Below are 18,373 nucleotides of genomic sequence, written 5' to 3' on the forward strand. Positions count from 1 at the left end.
TAAGCAGCTCCGGAGAAGTTCTACCCCCTGAGTGTACTGGTTCAGGCTGGCTTTTCCAGAGACTAGTGGCATGTCTGCATTACACGCAGTGCAGAGGCACAGCTGCAGCTATGCCACAGTCGTGTAGACACTTACTACAGCGATTAAAGGGGTTTTCCATCATAACTGTTGGCAATGCCTGTTCATAGCCCTTGGAGAGAAAGCAATGCACAGGCACTGGGCTTTAGGCACTGGGCTTGCTGGCGATCTCCCAGTGCAAGGCAGGGAGCTGTGCAGTCTTAAAACCCCCTGCCCCGTGACTGGAATAAGGGGCCCTGCCCAGAGACAGGTGATTGCTGGAGACAGGACACCTGACTAGGACACCCAGAGTGGCTCATGGAGGGGGGAAACAGGTGCCATTACCCTGAAATGGTGACAATAATTACATTAATTCTGTATGTTATTCATTGTTTTCATTATACCTATTTTATTTGAATATTAAGAGAAAAATTGCTAAGTCTAGAAGGCAAGGGGAAAATGAACAACACAGAGGTCTGAGCAGTTGTAAAAATAAATCTTATCACACATGTTCCATTATTGTTGATAGAATTAAACAGTGGCTGAAGGGGTTGCACTGATGTGATATGTTTGGTGTTATGAGGTATTGGACACTTTGAGTCACTAGCATACTGTTTGAAAATATCTGATTGCCTTAGCTAGTGGCAATATTATGTGGCTTGCTAAGTGACTCAATTTCCAAAACCAAAGGGATTCTATAATAGAGAGTGATGCCTTGAGTTGGGGGGAGCTGTGGTGTTGGATAAAACAAAATAATCAGAGAGCGTGATCCATTCAGTTAGGGGAGCTAGCACATTGGGTTGTAGGTCCTGTGCTAGTTAATAATCCCCTGTTCACCTTCACCCAGAAAGTAAAGTTAATCACGTTGGCAGACAACACTAATAGGGAGCAGAAGCAAACTCACAGCAGGGCAGAGAAATGATTCAATTGCAGACAGAAACAAAATGAGATTCAATTTGCAAGGAAAAGTAAACTGAGACGCCCAGGTGGCTGTGATGCTGGAAGAGGAAATGGTCAGAAGAGTGAAGTGTAAATTCAGCATAAGTTTGTGATACAACAGCTCAGTGAGGAGTGTGTCTCTGGAGAGATCTAAGATGAACGTCAAAAAATGGAAAAAGAATAAAAACAATAGAAAAGTGCTGGACCTTTGTCTCATGGAGATGAATGTAACCTGCTTTGACACAGTGTTGATCATTGTCCCCCTCTAGTGGCTGAGTCCACTAGAGCCTGATAGCCTTTAGCTGAGCCAATATGTTTTCAATGTAAGAGTCACAGTCCACCCTGATGATCTATGGTGACAACTTGTCAAAGTTACAAAAGACTAATACAAAATGGTGTTGCCAATTTTGGCATAAATCTATAAAGCAGTGTGATTTTTCTGACTATATTGGCCTTTTAACTGACAGGAGGAGGGGTGATCATGGAATGTCAAAGTTCTAAGTAGGAAATTTGCCTCCAGAGTCTTGGTTCTTCACTGACCCAACAGGATGAGGGACCTTATGGAATATTTATGGAACTAAATAGATACTACTACTTGATTAAAATATATCATCTTCAGATTCTATTGTGAATTTTGTTTTCTTCCCCTAGTTGCAGCTCATGGCAAACCCAGAGCGGGGAAATCAAACAGTTCTCACAGAATTCATCCTGCTAGGATTTGGGAATCTCCCTGAGCTACAAATTCTTCTCTTCCTCCTGTTTCTCATCATCTACATTGTGACTGTGACTGGGAACATCCTCATCATTGTGCTAGTTGTGGCTGATCAGCAACTTCACACCCCCATGTACTTCTTCCTGGGGAACTTGTCCTGCTTGGAGACCTGCTACACCTCCACCATCCTGCCCAGGATGCTGGCCAGTCTCCTGACTGGGGACAGAACCATTTCTGTTAGCGGCTGCCTCACACAATATTATTTCTTTGGTTTTCTCGCAGTTGCAGAGTGCTATCTCCTGGCAGTGATGTCCTATGATCGGTATTTAGCGATATGCAAACCACTGCACTATGCTGTCCTTATGAATGGCAGGTCCTGCCTCCAGCTAGCAGTTGGCACGTGGATAAGTAGTTCTCTGGCTGCTGACATAACAATATTTTTAATGCAACAATTGACTTTCTGCGGCCCCAATGAAATTGACCATTTCTTCTGTGACTTCATCCCAGTAATAAAACTCTCCTGCAGTGACACACGTATGATGGAGCTTGTCACTACCATGCTGGCTGCTATATGCACTCTCCCGCCATTTCTATTAACGCTGGCAACATACGTCTGTATCATCACTACCATCCTGCGAATGCCTTCCACCACCGGGTGGCAAAAGGCCTTTTCCACTTGCTCCTCTCACCTCATCGTGGTGTCAATTTTCTATGGGACCATAATGATTGTCTACATGCTCCCAAAAACTGATACACTGAGAGACCTAAACAAAGTGTTCTCCCTCTTCTACACAGTCGTGACTCCCATGGTCAACCCCCTCATATACAGCCTGAGGAACAAAGAGGTCAAAGAGGCCCTGGGAAAAGGTGTCACTAAATTCTCTGCTGTCAAAAGGATTCAGATCGTCCTGCCGTAGTTTCTTCAGTGCCCGTGAAATGGGAATAAGCTGGTTTGCTGTAATGCATCTGAGTCACCTCTCTCACTGGCCATCTGGCTTTTTAGGTGAGGTCAGTGGCTGCTATAGCTTGCACTCAATATTGGGACTGCTGTTTGGGCTTAGGGATGCAAGTCTTTGTGGTTTGCTTAGTCTGATATTTATCACTGCTGTTGTAGGTTACTTTAAAACACCTCATCAATGAGGCACCAAGGCAGAGAGATGCCATTCTGTGTGTCTCCATTACAACGCAGTCTGTAATTACATGAGCACACACTGTGTTTTATACCAGGTCCGTTTATTGTGGATTGCACCACATACTCAATATTTCTTTTCATCTAGCTCCTTCAATGTGCAATGGTAATGTAAGATGTGAATCAAGTCTCAGGGCCCAATAACTCTGTAAGATTGGGAGCCCTGAAGTGGGACAGTGAAGAAGAAAGGTCAGTACTGTGATAGTGGCACAGAGACACCTGACTTCTATTCCCTGTTTTGTTACTGGTTGACTTCACCTCTCTGGACCTCAGTTTCCTCATCTCTACAATGGAGTTTCTTGAGACCCCTGTTGTGAATGGCTGCTTTGATCTCTTATTGCCCGGGGTACCCTTGTTTTGTAGATTTCCATATACCAGCACTCTGAAGTCTGATCTGTCAATTATAGAAAGCAGAGAAAGCACATGGTGTCCACTCCTACAGTGTGCTGGGCATTTCCTGTGAAATGCTGAGCACCCTCAGCTCTCAGTGAAGCCAGTGGGAATTATGGGCACTCAGTGTCCTGTAATGTCAAGCCCGAGGTAAGCATGATTGTGGGTGAACACAGCCTGGTCTGGGGCAGCACCTGGCAGATACATCTTATTTCCCAAGAACTCCACCAGATTCTCTGTTCATTTAATTCACTGATACCCTATTAGTCGTCGTGAGAGCAGAATATGCAGAGTGCCAGCTCTTCTACAATTAGGCTTGGGAGGATTCAATTTTTATTGGTAAATGTCAGTAAATGTCGATTTCCCCATACACACACTGAAGAAAAATATATTTCCATCGAGAATAATCGAAATGTGCAGACAGGCAAAGTAAGAAAAATGCTGCTTGAAAACTTATTGGAGTTTGACTTCAGGATATTTACTTTGTATATTTTGACATGTGAGTTGACAATTTGTGTTTTAATGGTTTATAAAATTTTATCTTTTTAAATCTCAATATCTGCTGTCATTAAACAATTGTCTGACCTCCCATAATTTTGCATGACTATGAAAATCAGAAATTCAAAATAGTGTTTAAAACTGAACATCAGTATTATCCATCAAATTATATTTTTTAAATGAATTCTGCCAAGTCTAGCTATAATTAGGGTTGAGCTTCACTTTCTCTTTAAAGATGAATCATTCTAAATGGTTACAAATTTTCCCTGGCTCGTGGGGCAGTTAGGTAACATTAGGGTTCCAAATCTGAACCAGAGGGTCCAGAGATACAGGCCCCCACCCCAAGCAAAAGCATTTGCAAAATCAAGTTCTTCTAAGGATTCTTTTTTCCACACAACTGGGGCTCAGACTATGGCTCGGGTCTGTCCCAAACTTATCTTTCACTCAGGATTTAATTTGAGGTTGCAGAAACAAACCATCCAGATGTGTAGAAAGAATAGTAAATATGGCAGGCAACCAGCGTGGCTTAACAGTGAATCCTCGCTGATCTTAAACGCAAAAAAAGAAGCTTACAAGAAGTGGAAGATTGGACAAATGACCAGGGAGGAGTATAAAAATATTGCTCAGGCATGCAGGAGTGAGATCAGGAAGGCCAAATCACACTTGGAGTTGCAGCTAGCAAGGGATGTTAAGAGTAACAAGGAGGGTTTCTTCAGGTATGTTAGCAACACAAAGAAGGTCAGAGAAAGTGTAGGCCCCTTACTGAATGGGGGAGGATGTGGAAAAAACTAATGTACTCAATGATTTTTTTTACCTCTGTCTTCACGAATAAGGTCAGCTCCCAGACTACTCCACTCGGCAGCACAGTACAGGGAGGAGGTGACCAGCCTTCTGTGGAGAAAGAAGTGGTTCAGGGCTATCTCGTTTGAAGCTACCACTCCTCCCACTTCCCCTCCCCTGCTCCTGTCTAGCCTGCGTGGGGGGGGGAAAGGAGAGATGCCTCTTATTCACAGCCCCATTGCTCAGGGCAATGGCCGGGAGACAGAAAGGGACACACCTCAGATAAAGGGGGGAAGAGGGTGGCAGCAGCCCCAACCCCAGTCAGGATCTGGAGGACCCTGCTCCTCTGGGGGTGTTTCTGCCCCCCATGTGTGAGCCTAGTCCGCGCACTTCCACTGACACCACTGACAGGATTCGGTGCTGAAATGAGGTGTCCTTGATATCTTAAAGTGCGGCTGCACCTATCCTCATGCTACAGCTCTGATCACAAGCTGTTCCAGCTAATCCCCTACCATAAACAGAGGTGGATCAGACTGCTAGCTTAGTAGTTTTTTAAAAAAAACAATTCTATAGGGGTATTATTTAAATTAGGAATGGAGAGAAACCTGGCAGGAAGAGAAGTCAATCAAAGACATGTTAGAAAAGGTGAAGATAGCTGATAAGTGGCTGAGCTGCTAACAAAATATATAGTCTATATTGTACTATATGACTGGAGAGTAGCAAATAGAGACAGCTGCTTGGGAATTTTCCATCAAACAGTTTTTTGACAGAAAATTCAGTTTTGTCTGAATCAAAATTTTCCACAGGAGTTTCAGCCAAACATTTTCAATGTTTTTCCTGATGGAAAATTGGAATGAAATATTTTGTTCTGGATCAGGATGATTTGAAATGAAAATATCAGTTTGTCAAATCCAGTCAAAACATTCAATTTCAGGGCAGTTGGATGTCCATGTGCATCCAACTGAGCAGCCATGATACTTTGAGGGATCTGTAGTTCAGATGCCTCATGCTTTCATTCTCTTCTGTGGGCTAGGCTCACGGGCTGGACTACATCTCCCATGATGCACTGAGGACTCCCTTCTGGTTGACTCATTCAAAAATTCATAGATTCCAAGGCCAGAAGGGACCACTAATCCTCTAGTCTGACCTCCTGTATAGCACAGGCCAAAAAACTTCCCCCAAATAATTCCTATTTGAATTAGAGCAGATCTTGTTAATAAAAATACCAATCTTGATTTTAAAAATGTCAGTGATGGAGAATCCACCACGACCCTTGATAACTTGTTCCAATGGTTAATTACCCTCACTGTTAAAAACGTATGCCTTATTTCCAGTCTGAATTTGTTCAGCTTCAGTTTTCAGCCATTGGATCTTGTTATACCTTTCTCTGCTAGATTGAAGAGTCCATTACCAAATATTTGTTCCCAAGGTAGGTACTTATAGACAGTAATCAAGTCACCCATTAACCTTCTTTGTTAAACTAAATATATTGAGCTCTTTGAGTCTATCGCTATAAGGCATGTTTTCTAATCCTTTGGTCATTCTTGTGTCTCTTCTCTGAACCTTCTCCAATTTACTAACATCCTTCCTGAACTGTGGTCACCAGAACTGGACACAGAATTCCAGTAGTGGACGCACCAGTTCTAAATATAGAGGTAAAATAACCTCTCTACGCCTAGTCGATATTCTCCTGTTTATGCCTCCATTGCAGTACATCAGATGAGATGTAATCCAGCCAGAGAGTCCAGCTCAGAGGAAAATGGGAGCATGAAGCACCCACACTACAACTCCCATGAATCACTGAAGCAGCTCAGGGGGAGAGAGTTTAACATCTAACCTACCCAAAACGAAATGTTTCAATGTGGTTTAAGAAAAACACACCCCAAAATGTATCAATCTGAGAATGTTTATTATTAGGAGGAAACAGGTAGGCACATGCCTGTGGAAGAGAATCTAGATCTTCTGTCTCCCTCTCCTTTGCCTTAACACTAAAATCATCCATCATTCCCATGCATAGAATTTCACATAATGAAATCGCTTTCATTTAACCTCTTGCAGGAGAGCTCCTCTTCAAGCAGAGAAATGGACAATGGGACAGTGGTGACCGAATTCATCCTTACGGGACTTTCCAATTGCCCAGCCATTCGCTTCTCCCTTTTTGTTGCCTTTCTGTTGATCTACTTGATAACCCTCTCTGGCAATGGCCTCATCTTCATAGCCATAGGGACTGAGGCTAAGCTGCACAACCCTATACACTTTTTCCTCAGCAACCTCTCCTTGTTAGACATCTGCTGGCCCACTGCTACCATGCCCAAGATGCTGGAAAACTTCTTGTCAGAGAGCAACACAATTTCCTTCACTGGCTGCATGTTTCAGCTCTATTTCCTGGTGGCTCTAGCAGGGATGGAGGTTTTCCTCTTGGCGGTGGTGGCCTATATGGTGATGGCCTAGATGGCCTGGAGGATGGTGTGGATTGCACCCTTAGCAAGTTTGCAGATGAGACTAAACTGGAAGGAGTGGTAGATATGCTGGAGGGTAGGAATAGGATACCGAGGTACCTAGACAAATTAGAGGATTGAAACTCCTAAGGTTTAGGTTGGATATTGGGGAAAAAACTTTTTCACTAGGAGGATGGTGAAGCACTGGAATGGGTTACCTAGGGAGGTGATGGAATCTCCATCCTTAGGGTTTTTTAAGGCCCGGCTTGACAAAGCTTTGGCTGGGATTACTTAGTGGGTATTGGTCATGCTTTGAGCAGGTGATTGGACTAGATGACCTCCTGAGGGCTCTTCCAACCCTAATATTCTATGATTCTATGTACGCAATGGATCTGGTCAGAAAATGAGGGTGGGAAAACACTAAAATGTTCATGATTTCCACTCTCACCCTGTTTTTAATCCAAACCTCATTTGACCAATATTTTCCAACCATCTCTGTTACACCTTAGTGTAGTACGAAGATGTGACTATGAAGAACATTCTAGACATGGCTAATTAACTGAGTCAGACAAACCAGATTATTAGGGCTGGTCAAAAAAATTTCATAAACTTTTTTTCAGAGAATTGGGCATGTGATTAAATGATTTTTTTTTTTAATGAAAAGTATATGCTTCTCGCAAATTACTGATTTTTTTTCATCAGAAAACTGAACCCCCTGCCAAAACCCCAAACTTTTGGAGGGCCGAAGTTTTTGTCTAAAAATGTTTGTTTTCAGCAGATGGCGGCCAAATATTGTTCAGTTTTCAGCTTTGGGAGGTTTGGGAGGGGTATCTATTTTTTTGTCAAAAAAAGTCAACATTTTCCCTTGGGGGGGGAAAAAACAAAAACATGTTCTGACCAGCTGTATAGATTTGTTTGTCAAAATCTATTGTGATATGGTGAGTAATGATAGGTTGATGTTGGGTGATTGTTCTGTATTTCCAAAGTCTCATATATGATATTTAAAAAAAAAATCTATTATTTGATCCTTTGCACCCAGAAGGCTGAGATTTTTCAGAGGTCCCTAGAAAATGTGGATGCCTCAATTCCCATCAGTTTTCAGAACTGGGCTTCCAAATTCCTTAGGCAGCTTCAAGAATTTCAACAATTGGCTTCTCCACATTTATGCCTCTATAACTGAGTCTGCAGTTAGAGTGGTACATTTTCACGCTTTGCGCCCGGGCTTAGGTATCCAGACGCCTAGAATGGAGCAGCAGGGCGCATGCTCAGAGATACAAACATCAGTACATAGGGAACGTTCACTTCCAAAATTTAGGTGCCGACTCCAAGCGACATCTACAGGGTTCGGCAGCAACTGAGTGGGGGAGGGTTGTGAATTGCAGTGGGGCCTAGAACTGGTTCATATTACCTCTTCTTTGTGGCAAGGGAAGAGCTAGGGACTCTCGGGGACAAAATCTGTCTCCTGGTCTGCTCCTTGGGCAGTGTTTGCACTTCCCCTTATGCAGGGTTTAGGACAGAGTACTTCTTGTGAGTTCACTCCCATTTGCGTTTCTTTTCTTTGAGTGGCCCAGCAAATAGGCTTGTCATTAGCCGTGTCTCACAAACAGTGAATTTGAAGCAAATCGCCCAGCATTCATGGAAAGAGACTCTGAATTCAAAGCATTGGGTATGCCCTGAAGATGTAGGACCTCACTGTCAAAAGAAATGGGGCAGGGTGAATATAAAGGCTATGGTAAAGTTATAAGGTCCAGCATGTGGGTGTCACTGCAGGAGAGGTTGTCACTGAGATTTAATCAGTGAAAACCAATTGTAACATCATACCCATTAACATGGAAGTAGCCAGAAATCTGCTCATCTAAGACCAGCTGCTAGCTGGAGGCAGAACCTGCCATTCATAAGGGCTGCATAATGCAAGGGATTATATATCACTAAATACTGATCATAAGACACTGTAGCTAGAAGAGAGCATTCAGCACCTGCCAGAGAATCAAAAGCATAAAATTGGATGATGCAGCTGCTAACAGAAATGGGTCTGTCCCCAGTTAGAAGATTGGCCAGCATTCTGGGCAAGATGGGCAAAGTGTAGCAGATCTCCAAGCAGAAAGAAGTACATGGGGGTGTGAAGGTTCTGATCACCCACAAGTAGCGCAACAACGAGGATGTTCCCAGCCATGGTCTCAATGTAGATCGCTAAAAGCCGCAAGAAGAGAAGAACCTTCAGTTTTTGGGTATTCCTGGATCCCAGGAGGATGAATTCTCTGACGGACATTTGATTTCCCCATTCTGCGTCTGCTATGGCTTGTATCTAGTGGAACCAAACAAACTCTGCAGTATAATTAGGAGAACATAGAATTAAACGTTAATACATTGGCACCACTTAATTCTATACTTGTTCTAAAACCTGCCTCCTCCTTTTGGCTAGCAGTGTAAGGACTAGCTGGAGAATCCAGACCAGGGCTTCAAACTGGATTTGATATTATGGAGAGTGGATTAGATTCTATTTCAGATAAAATCATAATCACGGAACCATGCACTACAGCCTAAATCCTACAGAAATATTGAAATCCTAGGCATGAAATAAAACCAGTATAAACCTCTCATCTCCGCCATCTTTTCATGCACAATTTGGGACCTTACAATCCCCTATCCCCATCCTCTGCCACCCTAGATTGCCCGGCAAGTTAAGCATGTGCTCAAGTGTTGTGCTGAATTGGGCTCTAAATTACTAGCAGTTTCCTGGGGGCAGCTACCATTTTGTGCTCACTTCTAAAACAAAATTACTGAGGCGATACACACACTGTGCTCTCTGTTGTGGAGACTTTATTTTTCTTCCTTCTTCTGTTGCTGGGATTTAATATAAAATAAAAAGTTTGCCTTTAATATAAAATTAAAAGTCATTGAGATTTTCAAAGCTGTCTAAGGGATTCAGTCATCCAATTCACAATAAAACCAGTGAGAACTGTGTGTCCAAATCCTCTAGACAGTTTTAAAAGGCTCAGCTGCAAAGTATATGCTTACTCTTTGTGTATGGGAAACAGAAAAAAGGTCAAAGTCTTAGACGGGACTTCAAGATCACAGGTCAAGGCAGGGGAATTAGGGGCAGGATTGCTGCTGAGGTTGGTGAGCTTTGGGAAATGTTTTTAATTATGGTTTTATTTTTGTCTTTTATATTTCTTTATAACAGGCAGTAGCTTGATGGAGCAGTGGAATGTTATGCTTTGTGGACAAGTAGTTGATAAATTGAAGAGGTTCAGAGAAGAGCCACAAGACTGATTAAAGGATTAGAAAACCTGCTTTATAGTGATAGGCTCAAGAAGCTCAATCAATTTATTTTAACAAAGGGAGGGTGAAGCAGTGACTTCATTACAGTTTGAGTACCTACATAAAGAAGCAATATTTAATAATGGGCTCTTCAATCTGTCAGAGTAAGGTACAACACGGTCCAGTGGCTGGAAGTTGAAGCTAGACAAATTCAGACGGGAAATAAGGTGATTACCCATAGGAACAATTTACCAAGGGTCATGGTGGATTCTCCCTCACTGATAGTTTATAAATCAAGATTGGATATTTTTTCTTAAAGTTCTGCTCTAGCAATTATTTTGGGGGAAGTTCTCCGGCCTGTGTTATACAGGAGGTCAGACTAGATGATCACCATGGTCCCTTCTGACCTTGGAATCTATGAAACTTGAGAGGTGGCAGATCTCTGTTCAAATCCCTTCTCCCTGTGAGGCAGAGGGGGGACTTGAACCAGGGTTATCTTATACCCAGCTACATAGCCTAACCACTGGGCTAAAAGTTATTAGGGAGGTCCTCCTCTTCCCCCCACTCCAGCCCATTCTTGCTTTGCATAAGCTCGCCTATAAGGGCCCAATCCGGTAGGTGAGCTCTGACCATGTTTACCAAATTGGGCCCTGCAGACAAATGAGGTGGAGGACCGCCTATCTTCCCCCAGCTCATGCATCGCTCTGGGGCTCAGTCTGGCTGGCGTTGTGCTCCAGAGCATATGCCCAGAGGCAGAAATGGAGGCACCTTGGGAACTTTTACTGCAAAAAAGTAGAAGTAGGCACCAACAGGGTTTGACGGCAGTTCAGCAGAAGTTTTGTGAATCCCAGAGGGGGCCTGATTCTGGGATCTTCAGGGGCCTAAAGCAATAGTTAGGTACCTAAGTGCCTTTGTGAATCTAGACCCTTTGGATTTTGGCCCTTCCCTGTTTAAGCGCTTTTGAAAATCTCACAAGTGGCCTCTCTGCATTTTTAGGCTCTGAAATACCTTTGAAAAGCTGACCCCTATCTCTGGGTGCGTCTGCTCCCTGTTTGCAATATGGGGATCACAGCACTGCCTACATCACAGGGGAGTTGTGAGGCTAAAGAAATGGTATGAGGTGCTTACTCCTATGAAGGCCATAGAAGTACTTCAGAGAGAGAGAGAAATAGTGAGGTTCCTCATGGGTAATAAGTTCAAAATCAGCGATTTAAGGACTTCAGTCCCATATTCAAAAAGTTTTGGGGATTCCTGTCTTCCAAAGCAGACACTTCCGTTGAAGCATTAGCTTAATTGGAAACCCAATTTTCTAGTGAAAAAAGTTTTGATGGAAAATTTTCCACCATCACTTGTTCAAAACAGCTGTCCCTGGAAACTTTGACCCTGACTATGAAGCCGTACATTCTCCACCCCAAACAGAGAAAAAAATTTCTTTGTCTCATCTACGAGTCTCTTACGTTTCAAGGATTCAATGCACCAGGGAACCTGTCTCAGTGGAGGCATAAAAAAACTTAAATACTCAGCCTCCTCAAGGCTTGGCTTCTTCAGAGTTGCTCAACACGCTATTCGCTCAGCTGCACGTAAGTTTTAAAGCACATGATTATATTAGATTAGAATATTTTTTTTTTTAAAGTCAATGTGTTTTCTACACGTTATTGCTTTTTAACCCAGCACATCGGTGCATATCTTTAGCGTGGTCCTTTTTCTCCACTGCTTTGTACCTTTTGTGTAGTCATTTCCATGTGAGCAATGTGAGTGCTGAATGGGTATAGAAACACTCCTTCCAGTACAAGTGGGTAATTCTGATATGGAGTCATTTTGCACTCACATTGCATTGGTACAAATGACTACACATGGCACAAGGGAGCAGGGAGTCAGCCGCTGGTGTGTTATTCCTCTCCCCTTACAATTTTGTTATAGTAAGGAATAATACAAAGCATTATAATTTATAGCTGGAATTTTCAAAGGAACCTCAGGGAGTTACTTACCCAACTCCCCCCTGAACTTAGGATAGTTCTGTGCCTGAAAAAAATGCAATCAGGGTATTGGCTGCTAAGTATAGTTTTAATGGGTGCTCTATGAAAACGATAGATAGATAGATAGAAGATGCAGTGTTTGTTGTAGCCATGTCAGTCCCAGAATATTAGAGAGTCAAAGTGGGTGAGGTAATATTTTTTATTGGACCAACTTCTGTTGGTGAGAGAGACAAGCTTTTGAGCTTATGCAGAGCTCTTCTTGAGGTCTGGGAAATGTACTTAGGCTATGTCGATGCTATGGACCTTACAGTGGCATAGCTGTGCTGCTACAGCTGTGCCGCTGTAAGGTCTCCCGTGTAGCTGCTCTTTGCTGACAGAAGAGAGCTCTTCTGCTGGCAAAATACAACCACCCTAACAAGCGTCAGTAGCTTTGTCAGCAGGAGAGCGTCTCCCGCCAACGTAGCGCTGTCCACACTGGCGCTTTTGTCAGTAAAACTTTTGTCGGTCAGGCGTGGATTTTTTTTCCACACCTCTGACCGACAAAAGTGCTAATGTAGACAAAGCCAGAGAGTGTCATAGATAAATACAAGGTGGAACTGATTGTTTAGCATAAGTAGTTAACACATATTTCAAGGGACCATTCAAGTTCCTTCGGAACTTGTCCTTTCTGGAAATCGGTTATACCTCGGCTACTATCCCCAAGATGCTGGTAATAAGCAGAGGACAAGAGTATTTCCTTCCTGGGCTGTGCCACACAGATGTATTTCTTCTCCTTCTTGGGGATCATGGAGTGTTGCCTGCTGGCTGCCATGGCATATGACCGTTACATGGCCATATGTCACCCTCTGCGCTACACAACCACGATGAGCAGAGGTGTGTGTCTCCAGCTCTCAACTGGGTCCTGGCTCATCGGGGTGCTGGTGGGAGTCGGGCAGACAACTTTCATGTTCACTCTGCCCTACTGTGGGCCTAATAGGATCAACCACTCCTTCTGCGACCTACCCCCGCTGCTGAAGCTGGCCTGCGCAGATACTTACAGGAATGAAATAGCTGTTTTCATCATCGCTGTCACTTTTGTCAAGGTCCCCTTCCTGCTCATCCTTGTATCCTACGTCCGTATCCTCCACGCTATCTTCAGTATTCCGACAGCCGCGGGCAGAAGCAAAACTTTCTCCACCTGCTCCTCCCACCTCATTGTGGTGACCTTGTTTTTCGGGTCCAGCATTGTGATGTATCTGAGACCCAAATCCCGCTACTCACTTAACACTGACAAACTTCTTTCCCTGTTCTACTCAGTGGTGTCTCCAATGCTGAACCCTTTGATCTACAGCCTGAGGAATAAGGAGGTAAATGAAGCCCTGAGAAGGGTGATGGCAAGAAAAATATTTATTTGAAAACTTGGGGGAAGGGGTGGAATTTATTATTTTAATATTCTTGTGATGGATTTGGAGTTGCCTGTTGTAGCCCAATCTATGACTTGTATTGATTACTTAAGAATTCCCAGTTAGCACTCTGAGATATTGATGGTTCTTGTCCCAAGATCAGGCCCAGTATTATTAAAATTACTGTTCAGTTGGGAACGCTGATGTGCATGGTTGCAACACTCACACTTTAGGAACCCTTCTGTCTTTGTAATAGTTTATTACTACATTCATCAAAGTCACAAACACTCTAACACAGCAAGGTAGACCGAGATAATACAGACTGTACATCTGAACATCCATATACTCCCACCATCTCTTGCAGAACAACCGGAAATGTTAGCCATTATCTTCCGCTTCATCATCACCTTCCTCATCATCAGCAGTGGCCATTGTTCTAGCATCTCCCAAGGGCTCCATCTCTCTCTCCCCTTGCATACAGGCTGGGATACAACTTTTATAATATGTTACGTCAGGAGTAGTCAATAGGTGGACTGCGGGCCAAATCCGGACCGCCAGACGCTTTTGAATGGACCGCAAAATCTTTTAAATTACTTGTTGTTATTATTGTTACTGTGGTGTGAAAAATGTTTCTCTGGAGTCTGGACCTTGCCTTTATGTTGCCTAAGAAATTTGGACCTTGACAAAAAACAATTAACAACCCGTCTTACAGGATACAGGCCTGTAGGTTCCTTGCATTACTGCTGAATAAAATAAATGCTAAAGCGAGCTCTATGGGTTACCCTGTAGCAATCTGTGAATACTGTATGATGTTTGTCTGAATATTGTAAAGATGTTTTTGTATGCACATATTGGGTTAATTCAACAGCTCGGTATTCAGGAAATGACCCAGGAAGATGGACAATAGCTCAGAGAAGAGCTCCTCTGCAAACACCAAGGACAATTAACTGTGACATGCTACCTCTGCCCACCCATGGCGGGCCTGCTAGCCCAGCTTTCCCAGGACTGCATCCCTCCTGACTAGAGGAGAGCCTGGTTCGCTGAGATGGTTTAGAGGATGCAATTGCCTCCTGACCTCCAGAGGCTGGGGGGTTCTTCGAGGAAGTATAGCCTGCCTTGTCTCTTGCTGTGCTGTGTTCCTACTGTTAAGATTAAACAACACTGTTTAATCTTAACAGAAGGCTGATTTGGGTCACCATTATCACCGCAGGTCACTGGTCCCCAAGTGGACATGCACTTGTACCGAGTCCAGTCAGCCCTGCTGAGTAATGCTGGATGATTTTAAATTCGGTTTAGAAAGAGCTCAGCAGACCCTGGCTTGCCAGACCTCAGGCACTGATTGTCAAAGTTCTCAGATTTACGGAGAAAGAAAAATAATAATGCAGCCAGCTCTTGGGGGAGGGGGGGGTGAACGAGCAGCTTTGGGGGATGCCACAAAATGAGATAATGATTTTTTCAAGGTTTTGCAAAAGATGTGGTTGAAGAGAGATCAGCTTTCAGAAGAGCAAGGGAACCTGCCAAGCAGCGAGGGCTCAAATATTTGATAAAGTTTCAAGTCAGGGTTGGCGAGGAGGTGCATCAGTTCCAAAAGTCACAAGACTCTGAACATTTTCTATCTAGCCTATAATGAATCGAGTCCCTGTTCTGTTCTAAACCACATTTACGTGGCCTCCATTGATGATATCACAATCTTCAGAAATTCCTGAGAAGGTCATAAGGACCGCAGAGGAATTGTGCTGAAGAGACTCAAAGGGTTTGTCCACTGCAAAGAAAAACCCATGGCTGGCCCGTGCCAGGTGACTTGGGCTCACGGGGCATGGCTTGTGGGGCTGTTTCATTGCAATGTAGACTTCTGGGCTCGAGCTGGAGCCCAGGCTCTGGGACCCTCCAATCTTGCAGGGTCCTATAGCCTGCGTTCCAGCCTGAGCCTGGAAGTCTACACTGCAATTAAACAGCCCCAGAAGCCCAAGTCAGTTGGCACGGGCCAGCCGCGGGTGTCTAATTGCTGTATAGACATACCCAAAGATGCAGGTCTCACATTAAAAGTGTCAAAGTGCAAGATAGGGGCGGCCAAAGTCCCTTATCTAGGCCACTGGCAGGAGGGGGCCAGATTTGCCAGAATCTCTTAAAAGTGGACTCTATTGTTAACAGGCCTGTACCCTGAACCAAAAAGCAAATTCACTCTTTTAGAGGCTTGCTGAGTTATTACCAAAGACTCCTGGAAGGTTTCAGCAACATTGCGACTGTGATGACAAAAAGACCTCTGCAAAGAGACACCGCCTGCCAAGGTGGTTTTGACCGCAGCCTGTCAGGAGGGCTTTGCTCACATGAAAAGAATTTGTCAGTGACACTAGCTCTAGCTGGTCCAAATTTGGATAAAATGTTTGAACTCTGCACAGATGCATCAAGTACAGGCCAGGGAGCCACACTGATGCAAGCGGGCAAGGGCAATAAGAAGCATCCTATTGCTTTTTTTAAGTAAAAAACTGACCCATCACTGAACAAAATTACTCAGTCATCAAAAGGAAATATGCAATTGTGGGGTAACTAAGGCTATACCTACTGCACAGGAAGTTTCGAGTCCTAACAGACCATTCTCCACTGGCAGGGCTTCACAGAACATAAGTTACCAGCTCCAGACTTCAATGCTGGAGTATAGACATTCATGAGTATGATATGGAAACTGCACACACGAAGAGCAAGGAAAATGTGTGACAGAAGCACTGTCCAGGCAAGAGGGTTCTAAGCCAATGCATGTGGATTAGTCAATGGCTAACCTTAATGCCTCAGCGAGAGCGTTGGAGGAGTGATCCAGGAATCCCGCGGTGCCAAGCAGCAGAGGGCATAGGGGTTGCCTAGGGTTTTATGGGAAGCCCTGCGGTTGGATATCTGCATAACTCTTCATGGAATGGTGGCATGTGAGGTCTCTACCAAGAGCCGGCAGCCCACTAGGCATCCTAATCAGTGTGAAGTGTGAGTGCGGATAATATTAAAGGAGTTGTGTGTCCATACTCAAAACAATGTCCTAAAGGTCTTGGCGTTAAGGTAGGTCGCATGGGTCGGAGGTGTTCCTTCCAGGCAGGGTGTAACTGTGACCTTAAGAGCCACTTAGTCAGCAAAGGGCCCTCTAGACTGTAACTCACAGCAGGCCTGACACACTCACTACACCTAACACACTGTTGTCATCTTGCGTATCTAAGGGGTGTCACGTTAGATATTGTATGCAAAATGGTGATGCTGGTCCCAAAAATCATTGTGTTCTGTGTGTACGGGTTGTGTATAGCGAGTTATGTATATGTGTGTGAAATATGTTCTTAAAATGGGGTTTGGAGGCTGAGCATAATCCAAGTCTGCCCTAGACAAAGGAATATGGATTTACCTGTCTGATCAGCTTAATTACAGGGAGAGAACAATGAAAGGACATTTACATATAAGGTAAACAACGCAATCAAGCTAATAAGTGGCGGAGGAAACAATGTAGTGAGCACACTGGGGGTCTGAATCTGCACCCAAAGGAAATCTTTTTAGCTCGTGAGACAGACAATGGACTTTGGAAAATATAAGTGGGAGCAAAAAGCCGTTCTAGTCATCCCTCACTTAGGGGACAAAGGTAACAGCACCCTCTGATTCTGTGAAAGTTGGATCCCTGGCCTGGAGGGCTAAAGATGCTGGTAACTTGATGTGAGTGAGAAAACTGCGTAGGCAAAGATTGTAACTTATTCAGATTTAAGTTTTAGCCACTAGAAAACATGGTTTGGTTTGTTTGTAACCAGACCTGTATCTTTTTCTCTTGCTTAGTATCATTTAAATTTCTGTTCTTTGTTAATAAACGTATCCTTAGTTTTACTATAAACCAATTCAGTGCTGTGATATTGAAGTGAAGTGTGAGTCTTCCGCTGAACTAACAGGCTGGTGTGTGCGCTGCCTCTTTGGAATCAGTGAACTCAATAATTTCTGAGTGTGCAGTGACAGGGACTGGACACTGCAGGGATATGTCTTTGGGGAACTCAGGAACTGGAGTTCACTGATGGCTACCTGCAAGGCAAGATTTAGACTGGCAGAATCTTGAGGAGTTTGCTGTGAAGCTGGCAGACCGGTGTGGGAGGGAGCAACACACAGTCTAATCTCCAGCAAAGCTCACTCTTGCTAAAGCAGAGGGGTGACATAGTGGCTTAGGGTTCTGGGTTCCCTGAGCAGAGCGTCACAGTAACAGACCCTTATCTCCCTATCTGGCCAGGTGTGCACTTTGTATTGTACCCTCTCGGTGTATTGCATACTGAGCCAGATGCAAATTGAGAGATTGCAAAATCTACAAAGGAAATCTGCAGGGTGAAACAAAGAGTGGAGGGGTGTCCTGTTTGTGAATAGGATCAAAGGATTAGTCTGGTGTGTCAGGGAATGCGAAGAAACTCACTGAGTCCTTCACCTGGGAGAAAAACTGACCACACATTTGTTTCATGAAAGCAGGATCACAGCCAGCCTGACTGTAAAGTGCTGCAAGGATCGGGGGTGAGAAATACTCTACAAGACACAAATTTATCTTGGGAATTAAGTCTAGACTCTAGAATACGTGTTATGATTTTGTTATATATATAAAACCCTTTGTTTCCAAAACTTCTACTTGCTGCTATTTGGATCTCTGTGCTTTGTTCAATTAACATCTACTTGTTTAAACTATAAATGTATCTAAGTGCTGTGTGTTAAGCGGAGCGGTGCTCTGAGGTAGAGCTGGTAACCTGGGCTGCACTGAT

The 18,373-nt window shown here is 43.8% G+C and overlaps 1 protein-coding gene and 1 pseudogene across 1 annotated transcript; both read left to right on the plus strand.

Moving 5' to 3' along the window:
- Nucleotides 1–1,653: 1,653 nt before the first annotated feature.
- LOC128848192 (olfactory receptor 11A1-like) lies at nucleotides 1,654–2,625 on the plus strand. The gene has a single exon (XM_054048007.1). It carries the CDS (start codon nucleotides 1,657–1,659, stop codon nucleotides 2,623–2,625), a length of 969 nt encoding a protein of 322 aa, XP_053903982.1. The 5' UTR covers nucleotides 1,654–1,656.
- A 4,247-nt stretch (nucleotides 2,626–6,872) lies between these two features.
- LOC128847941 (olfactory receptor 10A4-like) lies at nucleotides 6,873–17,249 on the plus strand (annotated as a pseudogene).
- Nucleotides 17,250–18,373: the final 1,124 nt, after the last annotated feature.

Source organism: Malaclemys terrapin, chromosome 13, assembly GCF_027887155.1.
Source record: "Malaclemys terrapin pileata isolate rMalTer1 chromosome 13, rMalTer1.hap1, whole genome shotgun sequence".
NCBI classification, from domain to species: domain Eukaryota; kingdom Metazoa; phylum Chordata; order Testudines; family Emydidae; genus Malaclemys; species Malaclemys terrapin.

Coding starts and splice junctions, on each gene's coding strand:
- LOC128848192 (XM_054048007.1), top strand. CDS start 1,657: ATGGCAAACCCAGAGCGGGGAAATCAAACAGTTCTCACAGAATTCATC.